An 11,524-nucleotide genomic window follows, 5' to 3' on the forward strand; every position below is an offset into this window, starting at 1 on the left:
AAAAAAGAAAAAACTATCTTCAAGGACAGACTACAGAAAATATTGGAAGCTTTTAACCCTCTACCCCCTCACATTCACCACTCAGAAATAACAAGATGACTATTTTGTTTCACAGTTTTCTGCCAATTGCCTCCTTCCTGATTCAGTGCAGCTCATGCCTGCCTCAGGAAAGCCTGTTTCTAGGCTTCCCATGTTGTTTCACAGTCCTAAGAGGATCAGCATAGAAACAACAGCAGTTTAGTCCTACATATTTGTTTTAATTTCATGTCCAGAAATATTTCTGCTATAGAAATCCTATTTTAGCTTGCTGGTTTACATGATAATTCTGAAAGTCCAGTGGAGAATGCAACAACAATGAACATAATTGCATTCCATTATTTCTTCTATTTAAAATGCAAGTCTTTTCCAGGGTTGTATTCGTTGTTTATAACTCAACAATAGCTTACAGAGTTGAAAATGATTATTTGCAGTTATTTTTATTATTACTATTAATAGAATTCTACAGGTATTTATTTATACCTCTATCTTCTGCACTGCTGAAAATTGAATATTTAGAAATATCTGGAAGAAAAAATATAATTTACATGTAACTAGGGGGAAAAAAGCATTTGGAGAGGCTAATTTACACAACAAGAATCAAACAAAAGGCAATTAAACTACAGCATGCAACCACTTCAAGTGATGATTGCCTGCTCTGACAAGTCACCTTTTACCTGTCGTAGCAGACAGAAGAGAAGGACTTCAGGCCACATTATGGAAGACAGTGGTTGCAGTGACAAGCTGTTGTATTCCAGCAGTGTCCCAGGTAACTCATTCCTGACTCTCCCATGTAGCGTGTTACCACAGTCTCCTCCGGAAGACTGCTTCTCAAAGCTGGTTGGCAAATTGTTTATCATGCCAACCAACTTCAACTAGTAAGTGGGATCACAAAATGAAAAGCAAGTTTGTGGTATGATTGATCAATGGCAGCACTCAGATCTTAATTTGATTAGGTAGAGGGAAATGATGACCTGGGAAGAATAACATTTAGAGGTTTTGGGAAGGAGCAACACCTGTGACTAGTAGACAAGTAGAGTAAGGCACGGTTTCAAGAGCCCCAGAAGTTGGACAGAAGATTTTACAGAGAAAGCTGAAAACCAGAAATTGATGGAAATTTTTACCTTTGTAAGTTTCCTTCCTGACCAAATTTGGAGCTCATTATAACCCAGCATTTCTGAATAAGAAGTGTTAGTCAGATATTTATGTAGCAAGTCTTTTGATAACACTTGATAGCATTTGTCCAACTGTCAGAGCCCTGTCTCCAGCTGTGGCTAATCACAAGTACTTCAGACGGAGAAAATGGAAGAAAAATCCACAAACTATGTCTAACCATGATGTGTATCAGAGAAAAAACAAAGCAAAACATTTTCTGATTACCATTGTGGGTCAACAGTTGAAACCCTGAAGCATAAGATCCAGTTAAAAGCATTCTAATGACAAGCTGTAAGTGTTATGAACCTATTAAGGACAAAGGCTTTTTCTTGTTCACTCTAAGGCCCACAAAAGAAGAAAAAATAGCAGTAGTAAGGGGAAACACTTAAATGCCAGAAAGACCACAGTGACCATTTACCCCCAAGTCCATCCCTTCCTCTCAGAGGAATAAAAACATCCCTCAAAACAGCATTAAAAAAAAAAAATCTTTGTCTAAAACACTGAAATACCTTCAACATGCTTCAGAGGCAACTTGCTTCAGAACTTAACTTGATTCACTTGAGGCAACTTGCTTCAGAACTTAACTTGATTCACTTGAACAACCAGAAATTGGATGTAGTTATGACTCTGACAACAAGGTCTACAAATCCCCCAGCACCACATACCCTCTCCATGTGTAAGTAGCTATTCAGAACAAGTAAGTCACCTCTCAGTATTTTCTTCATTAAGGAGCTGGACATATGCAACTTAAGCCACGTATTAGCTTGTTTTTCCAAAACATGGATCATTTTTATGGCTTGTTTTGAGCTGTCTAGTATTTCCATATCTTCTGAAATATGAAGAACAGAACTGGACACAGTATTCTAAAACCATACAAAACCAAGACCATACCTCTGCCTCTGTGCTGATGCTGTCCTTTTCACATAGCCAGAGATTAGCAATGGCCTTTTTTCTACAGCACTGTGCTGAGAATTTACACTGACTGTGATGCATAATTTTCCTAATGTGTGCCAAGAGTGTTTCTTTATTATTTTTCTTTTAAAATCTCCCATCTATATGTACAATCCATACTTGCCTGGATTCAAATGTAATTGGTTAGACTGTAACCATTTAAACAGATAATTCAGATCAGTATTACTAACCTTTCCTTTTAATTAATTCAATGCTTTTAATGCCCTAAATGATCATTTTTATCAACTTCCAGCTCTACAAATGATTTTATCGTCAACTATATAGTTGATGAAATTACAGCGTTTGACCAAACATCTTCCCGAGAAAGCAAATGTTTCCCTCAACAGAGGACAGAAGTATAAACAAATGTTCATGGCAGTGAGCTCATTATTTATTATCTAGTGTATGCTGTATCAATCCCCAAATTGCAGATCTCTCAAATACCTACAGTCCAAGAAAAACTAGCTACCATGAAACCCTATCAACTGGCACTAATTACACCTTTTATTACGTTGTCTGTGGTAACAGAACTGCAAATTAGCATCTCTATTAATAATTTCACAGACGTGACCCTTAACTTCGGTGTTCAAGTTTTGGGGTGGGTTGGTTGATTGTTTTTTAAGATTTGGAACTAAATTGGCAATTTCCCAATCATTTGGAACATTTTTCACTTTCCAAGATACAGTGAATAGTAAAATAGGGATTAGGGTGCTTTCTTTATCTAGCTTCTTCAAGAAGTTTTGGGTATAAATCACCCAGGACGACTGATTCTGATTTAGCAGATGCTGCCTCTTTCACCACAAATGATATACATTCCTATCAGCGTCAAAGATGTATACACATTCCAGATTCATTTCAAATACAGAGCAGAGGCACCTTAATTTCTGTTTGTGTTCAGAACTGTCTGTTTTTTGGAGTAGGATATTATTCTTATTCTTAGTAGTGTAAAGAATGCTGTACTATATTTCTTTTGGCCATTGGGATTTCATGATTTTCTTGGACTTGCTTATTGTTGTTGCTCTTGAGGCCTTCCATTCCTGTTGTTCTTAATATATGCACGTGCACATGCACGCACACACAAAAAGGAAAAAAAGTGATTAATGTTTATACTAGTATACTTCCTAAAAGAGTAATACAAAGCTTTGAACAGAAGTGAAACAATGTAAGTATTACATATTAACATGTACATTTTGGAGTAGTAAAGGAAAGTTTGTTGACAGCAGCTTTCCTTCTCTTTCACTAGATTACCAAATACACACACACAAAAAAAGGGGGGAAAAATAAACCTGTAAGAGCACCTCTAGGATTCTCCCAAACATACTTTTCCGTCTCTCCCCACGAAAGTTACCAAAAAAGTGTCAGTCTCAAAAACATCCTACTTCAAACATTCGTACCCTACACTCAGTGTTTTATCCTACAGGAAAGTAAATTATCTAAGAAATTTTGAGTGATTAAATGTTTTTGTATCAAATATTGAACAAAACCATCCTCTGTATTAAAACTTCCAAGCACCACAGTGTTTGAGATGATGCTGTTCTGTTAATATTCCAAAAAAGTATTCTGAAAAAGTGAAGCATTCTCTAATATATTACTCGCTGTTCAAGCCACGAATTCAAGATGATGATGAAGAAGCCCCAGATCCTGAACAGTGATAACACTACTCACTAAACTACTTCATTACTTGTTTTCCTCACTCATCTGGGCCAGCACAAATAAAATTCATAATAAAGTAACAGACATCTACTCAAGAGATCACAAATGATTTCTACAAAGGACATTTGAAAGGAATTAAATTCTTACAACATTCTTGGTAAACAAGAATCAAGTTATCACATCTAAAAAATAAAGTATCAACTTAAAATACTTCCAGGGTAACCAAGCAAAACAATAACTAAACACATTGAACATCACACTGAGTCCCTTGAATACCATTTTATTAATTAATTTTGCCTGAAGATAGAAAATAAAAATAAACTTCTAATTTAATAATGGATATACGCTGCAACTTTATTTAGGGCTTATGGTTTCAGACACCAAAATAAAACATCCAAACGCTTTTCTGCTTTAAGAATTACATTAACAGGTGTAAGCAGATATGTCAGAAAGCCAGCTCTGACCTAAATTTAATTCCCACCTTACTCAGAGCTGTATTTAGTAGTTGCAGGATAACACGAGGGCTCAGAGATGAGAGTACTGCCACCTGGTGCCAGTCAAGCTGAAGCCTAACAAACAAGACTACAGACTAAAACTAATCCCAGAATACGTTCTGCCTTTAAAATGTGACAGTTATTTGAGATCAGATGCTTGATCCTGAATTATGAAAGAGCGTAATAGTATCAGTCTTTAAGAACATCTTAAACCAATCCTTTAAAAATAATCAAACTATCTGTATTTAATCAACACGTCTGGCAGCAACTACTCTTATATTTGCCATTATAACATCCTGGTTTTAGTCACTCATAACTGTGATAAATTTCAATCACCAGGGATAAGAGCTTTGGTAATGGATTTCATTTTCAGGCTAAGTCTTTCTGGTTTGGTTTTGGTTTTTTGTAACAATTTTTTTAATTATGGCAGGCAAAAAACCCCAGTACATGCATACACAATTTGACAGTTCAAAAGACGTACAAAACTTCTTTTTAAACACTCCAGTACACCCATGCTATAAAAAGGGTCATATATTCTTACTGCATAAATATTTAAATACCTGCGTTAGCATAAACTTTAGAAAGCAGAGAACTATTATGAAAATTCTGAAGTATACCGTCAAGCCATGAGGAAAATTTCCTCTCAGTCCATTCTTATCTAAAATACAAGCACTACATCAAACATTACATAATAACGTAAAGAACCTGAATTTTCTTCTGCTTATTTACTGATAAATATAATTCTGTTCCGCTGATACTTCAGTAACTTCCCCCCGCACGAGTCATTATTACAAACAATAAAAATGTAAAATAGGAGTACTCACCAATATCATTAGCGAGAGAAGCAGGATCAGAGGCCCCAAGGGTGGCCTCAAACTCCTCCTGAAGACGATAAGCTCTTTGAAGAAGGGATTCAAGCTTATGAATGAATTCAGCACTAATGATATCCTGTAAGACATTAGAAGATTTTTCTATTTGTTTACAGTCTGTAAGATTCCTTTGTAAAAATCTAAGAATATCAAGCCTTCAAAAAGCTCACTGTGCCACATTAATTTCCTGCAAACCACACAAGGACACTGTCAGATGAATACTCCAACATCCAAAAAAATACACACTTTTCTAAACATATGCATATTTTATTTACTACAATAAAAATAAAATCTAAGTTTTAAAATGTTAAAATTATCTGTGATGTTTAGTGCACTAGAAATAATGAAAGCCATACAGGTGTACGTTTATTTCGAAATATTTTTAGCATTTAGTTCATAAGAACAAAGGAATACAAATAAAGTTCAAGCACATTATTCGTGAATATTCATAAATTCATGATCTTTCCCAAGACCTTTATCTTTGCTAAGCAGATATCCTCTCACATAGTCATAAAAGAAAGGGATGACCCAAGAGATTTTGTGCAGAGAACTAGTATGCTTGGTAGCTTGATAGTACCATCCAGAAGCAAACACCGATGCAACAGCAATTGCCAAAAAAATAAATAAAGCTAATTCCCCCACCTCCGCCCACCTCCAAATAACCAACCAAAAAAATCAAAAGGAACAAAGTTAGATGTCCTTTAAATGCAATGCCACTAAATTGGAAATTTGAATTCATTCTCAGTTTTGGTAATTGAATTAGAAGTTGAAAAGATTCAGGTAACAAAACGCAACGAATTGTCAGGGCAGCAACAGTAGATTATAGGCTGAATATACTCACTTCTACACTTTCTTCTGCAATTGCGTCTCCTGCTCCCAGTTTAATGGAACCACAACTTGCTTCATCTTCAACTTGCCTGTTACGGAAAGTTAGTGCCTGCTCCCATCGACGCAGTGCTTCTTCGAAAAGCTCCATACCTGGGGGAGATCAGGAATACCTCCATTCCATCAAATACACAGCTTCCATATGTATTTACATTTTAGAGTCACAGGAAACTATGTAGCTAATAAGCATGATTATAGCAGAGATGTAAGTTTTTAAAACAATAGCAATTCCCAGTCTTAAAAAAAAAAAAAAATCCGCCTTTTTAATAAGATAAAGAAGTTCACAACATGATTAAAGCAACAATGTTCAGTGTATTTTTCCCTATTTACTTTTAAAAATAATTCTATGGCTTACTACTACAAATACAGGAATAAAAAAATATGTATTTTAAAAAACTAACTCTAGATCAAGTAAGATTTCATTATTTTATGGAAATGTTCTTAGACACATGCCCACAGGACACCGTGAAAGAACACCACAATAATATTGTGTGTCACTTTGCCACAAAAGCAAGAAATTATTTACATTCATTGTTGGCAGATGCTGAATATTCTTATTATAACTTACCCATCAAATATAAATTTTCAGGTGTGGTCACTGGAATATTGACAAGCTTAATATCATCTTCATCTGCTTTATCCCAGGAATTAGAATTGGCACAAGCACAACTGTGACAAGAGGTGGCACTCTGAACCTTAAAAAAAAAAAAAACAACAAATTTTGAAGTGTCGTTATACAGAGTATCCTTAAAACTACATTCCTGCCAGAGTACATTACATCCAAGTTACCTATCTAGAAACTATTTTTACTATGTAGTAAGTACAATGGCCTTCTCAGCATCTCTAGCCATCTGTGCAGCTTGTTCAGGAAAGTTGTTTCAGCTCAGTGAAACCATTAGGTGCATATGCAGCACAAGTTAACAGACATTCAAGAGCCTTAAAACACTTCTACTTACCGAGGCCAGACTCTGAACTGAACCGGAGTATTTACTGAAAAGTCCTCCATTTGCATAGATAGAAGGCTGAGATCCTTTTTCCTTGGCAGAGCTCAGAGAAAGAGTCAAGTTTTGGCGACTACTGGAACAACTAGAACCTAACAGATACAATGTTTCGAGTTTGCAGCAGCTTTAAAATCAGTGTATCTTTCGTTAGCAAGATCTATCAAGAACTGCATTTACTCTTTTAAATAAAATCCAGTTTAGAAGCAAACAACAATTACTCTTTTATTTTCAGTTCTATATGAGAAACTACAAATTAGAAGTCAATATCTATAACAATAAATGTGCATTTGAGCATAATTATTCTCCCATCCTATAAAAACTTAAGTCTGCTTTTCTCAGTATTGAGACATGTTCACAAGAACTGCAAACCCCATTGTTAATATACTATTGATAAAAAAAGTTTTAATCCAAATTCATGATTAAAACTTCAGCTTTGAGAACAAGACCAGCTTATTTGTAAAACACTGTAATTTTGTTCCTAATTTGCACAATTTCTACTTTCGCAATTCAAACCTACTCAGCATTAAAGGAAAACGGTTTGTTTTACTACTACACACTGTTATGTACACCCATCCGCTCACACGCCTTTTCTTCCCCTCTAAGAAAACAAAAAAGACTTGGGGGTTCCTTCATGTACCTTTTTCTGATGCAGCTGCTTTGGTACACTCTAATACTAGATGACTTGGTTCCCATGGTGGCACTTTCTTGTTTTTCTTTCCACGTCTTCTTTTAAAATGATGGGCCAGAAAAATAACAGATATTGCACTCACTGCTGTTACCGTGAACAGCTTCTTTAACCCAGAGGAAAGCTTTATCTGAAAATAAAAGCGTGTGACTTCATTGGAAATATACGCTCCTTAACTCCCACCTTTCCTCCTACCTTCCTTTTGGTGTGTTCAACCTAGGCTATAGCTTGTCTGAGGGAGACGAGATGCTGCTCTCACATAGCCTGAGAAACAACCAACTCTGAGTAAGGACATAGACTAACTGCTTCTCAAAATTTGCAATGGCCAGCAGGTGAGAGTTTACAAAGGGGCTGGTGCGACAAAGTGGGTGGCTGCACCGAGACACATACTGCAGCACCACTAACTATAAGGTATATTGCAAATCCACGAACTATGGGGATCTAAGTAAATGACTTTCAGACAAGCATCTTTTTTTATTTATTTCTTTTTAATGCCAGGACAATGCAGGGCTTCAATTAATTCTCTAACGGCAAAAAAATACTGAGAAAAAACACACCTTTCACAACTAGACTATTTTCTTGTACTGTGAAAGAGTGGAGGATCCAAAAGCTAAGATTTGCATGGCGTTTCAATTTGGGAAAAACATGTATTTAAACATATTTCACTAAATAAATCAATTTTGGTTTTAATTGTTACATTTTATTTTGGATATAGATCAGTCATAGGTTTACAAACATTTAAATTAGCAAATAAGAACCATATATACGAGCAACTGGAATTAAAAGCCATTAACAAAGTTTATAAAATTCAAAGTGACAAGATATACAAGGAAGAAAAGAGCCACTTAACTGGAAACTAGAGTCCACATTCACAAAATCTTAAGGAGATCTATGCTGCTTGAGAAACAGACTGCTGGGAGAAAACCAGGTCTGCCGTCCTGGGGGCTAATATGGTGCTTCTGTAACATGTTTCCTCATATGAGAGAGAGCTGGCCACACAGAGTACCACTGCACTCTGGCAGTCCCTGGTTGCTGTGCAATTGGTTAATACTGTCAGAATTGTGTAATTTAAAGCAGCGTTGAAAGCTTTGCTCTGCACTGAGTTTGCAATCAACAAGTCAAACAAGTTCTCAAGTTTGACTTGAGAACCCTGTCCTTAGCGGTACTGTATCTTGACCGAGGCCAAAAACCTAGCACCGTACTCTGAGCAAAAGGAAATCCCTGAAACACAGCACAAACACATACTTACAAAAGACTATTATATTTAACAGAAAAGAATTAATAACCAAATAACTGAGATTAAAACCTTGAAGCTCACAGAATTAAATGCAAGAACTACAGTTTTCAAAGAACTGTAAGTGGATTTTTTTAAGTTTCTGTGCCTACAAGCATGATCATAAATAAATTAACAGTGAAATGAAAACCTCTAAGGAGGGGAAAGTTAATAGTTGCACATGGTATTTAAAAAGCATATGAATACGCTGCACCGTAAAAAAGAAATCAGTGATCTTGCAGTGAGAATTTTCAAGTATTGCAAATACACATGAAAACGTGAAAATAATCAGATGCAGCTAAGACTGAGAATATCTCACTCTGGTTTTATATGCAGTAAAACTTTGAAAAGCATTTACATGCAAATATGAAAAATGACATAGCTTTTGTTTAAAAGCATCTAATTCAATAAAAATAAAATACAGTCATATTAAAGACATGGGTTTTAAAAACAGAACTTTATTAGGACCTGCTAATATCTATCTTTTAAAAAATATTATTGGCATTCCTAATTATAAACTTTTTTTTTCTTATAGTTATCCTTGTCAAAGATTCAGCATACACAGAATGGAAAAAACTACTGGACCATATTTTGCACAGCCGACTAGAAACCCTTTTTTTTTTCTCCTGTGCATTATGGCATCAGAATATGGCTCACTCCTCAAGAAATTTATTCCCTGAGGGATACGACTGAAGCCTTAATATTTTCTCAAGTACTTCTGACTATCATTTATCACATATGTAGTTCTGGGCAACTAACACCTCTCTTCTCTGAATCTCTACAACACAATTACAGCTCCTCCTCCCTATCTTTGACATGAAGGTGCTCCAGGGACAAATCTTATGATTCCCTGCAGACGACGAGTATCAGCTTCACAATACTTCCAGCTTTTGTCAACCTGAAAACTAAGATCATAAAGTACTCTTTGCACAGACTTTAGTGACTGCTATCCATGTTGCTATTTATATAGTGAAAACTAGCCTATAATACCAATGAAAGAAAACAAAAATAAATCACTCCAGGGCCATCTATAAAAGGAAATACTGTTATTAACAGAGCCTTAAGATTTTCTCTGAAGATCTTTCCGTAAGTAAAACCACCAAACAAAACCAGGAAAAAGAACTGAATGGGTTTAAAAAACAGCCTGTTTTTAAAGAATCACTGCCTTGTTTTATTCATGTGCCACTTATTTAATCAAACAGAAGTGACTGGAAAACTAAAACAAGTGATTTTTGATTTGCATTAATTAATTATCATTTAGATTGCCACTACCACTCACCAAGTTAATCTAGAAATTATTTCAGACCACACTCAATACTATTTTTCCAAGTTTAATGACAGTTATGTTTAGTTTTTAAATACCTAAAAAACCTACCAAAAAAAAAAAGACAACTTGAGGATTTTGATATTTGATTTGATGAGAATCATTGTGCTGTTGCAAAACAAAGACGTATAGCCATTGCAGATAAAGCAATCTCCTGAGTCAGATGTATGATGATGCACTAAGTGTTTGTTAGCAGAAAAAGAAAAAAAAACCTGCTTATTTTAGTTCCGTCTTCTAAATAAACTAAAAATAAAGATATTCTGTAAAAATTTCATTCATATTAAGCTCAGAAGAGCGAGTACAACATTGCAATTAAACTTCTAAACGTATATCAAGAGTGACAATATTCAGATAACGTATATATTACCTGGTTAAGAGAATAATACCAAGAAAGGGGAAGATGAAATACCCGTAAAGCTACCGCCTTCAGAGAAAATCGTGCCTCAGTAACAGCTTCTTCTGACATGGCTCCTTCTCTCCCATAACCTCATTAAGTAGAACTATCTTGAGAACAGTCACAGATGGTCTCTGGAATACTCTGTCAAATGAAGGAAACATACTAAATTATGCAATGGAAGCCCAGAACAGATTTCTTCTACAAGCTCGAGTCTGTTTCATAACAGGTACCCGACTTGTTTGATTTACGTTTCTGAGTAGAGTTAAGACTTGTGCTTAACGAGAAGACAGCAAATTTGCTGGCTCAGCTTAGGCCTCATTCATTCCAACTGCTCTGTGCAGAGACCTGTATACGCATAACCAGGATCTACAGAGGACTCAGTCTGCTTTCATTAGCCGGCAGCTCACTTATTACATCCTCTAAATCATACATGGAAACAACCCGGTTTCTAAGATCACTGTTGTTGGAAGAACATATTTGCCAGCTAAAAGAGTTAAAAGATTTGAGAGCAGCCAGAAAAAGTTTATCTCATTCAGAGCTTCAATTTTTTTGCAGACACATGATGAGGAATGAATATTATAGCCTGACGGAATCTCCCCCGTTAAAAGGAACATCCCCCTTACTCCCTGGTGCTAAACACAAGGCGAAGCCCCTGACGCGTGACACCCACGACCGCAACCGTGGCACGGAGTGAGGTGAAAGAAAAGGGCGGGCCCACACGCCGAGGGAGCGGTCAGCTTTAATCACCGGCTGTTTTCCCTCCGCCAACGCCTCCGGCCACAGGCGGGCTGTGCTGCGCCG

At 36.1% G+C, this 11,524-nt stretch overlaps 1 protein-coding gene across 1 annotated transcript in view; it reads right to left on the bottom strand.

The window, feature by feature from the left end:
- The window catches only part of MIGA1 (mitoguardin 1), a 46,108-nt gene extending 35,304 nt beyond the window's left edge, over positions 1-10,804 (bottom strand). Inside the window, exons 1-6 of the mRNA XM_009287265.2 lie at positions 10,694-10,804; positions 7,682-7,859; positions 7,000-7,136; positions 6,612-6,738; positions 6,000-6,136; positions 5,114-5,237 (exon numbers count right to left, since the gene is read on the bottom strand). Coding sequence (XP_009285540.1) covers positions 5,114-5,237; positions 6,000-6,136; positions 6,612-6,738; positions 7,000-7,136; positions 7,682-7,859; positions 10,694-10,792 — 802 coding nt within the window. The 5' untranslated portion in view covers positions 10,793-10,804. The remainder of the gene's footprint in view (positions 1-5,113; positions 5,238-5,999; positions 6,137-6,611; positions 6,739-6,999; positions 7,137-7,681; positions 7,860-10,693) is intronic.
- Between the last annotated feature and the right edge of the window lie 720 nt (positions 10,805-11,524).

This window comes from Aptenodytes forsteri, unplaced genomic scaffold (genome assembly GCF_000699145.1).
Source record: "Aptenodytes forsteri isolate BGI_AS27 unplaced genomic scaffold, ASM69914v1 Scaffold119, whole genome shotgun sequence".
NCBI lineage: Eukaryota > Metazoa > Chordata > Aves > Sphenisciformes > Spheniscidae > Aptenodytes > Aptenodytes forsteri.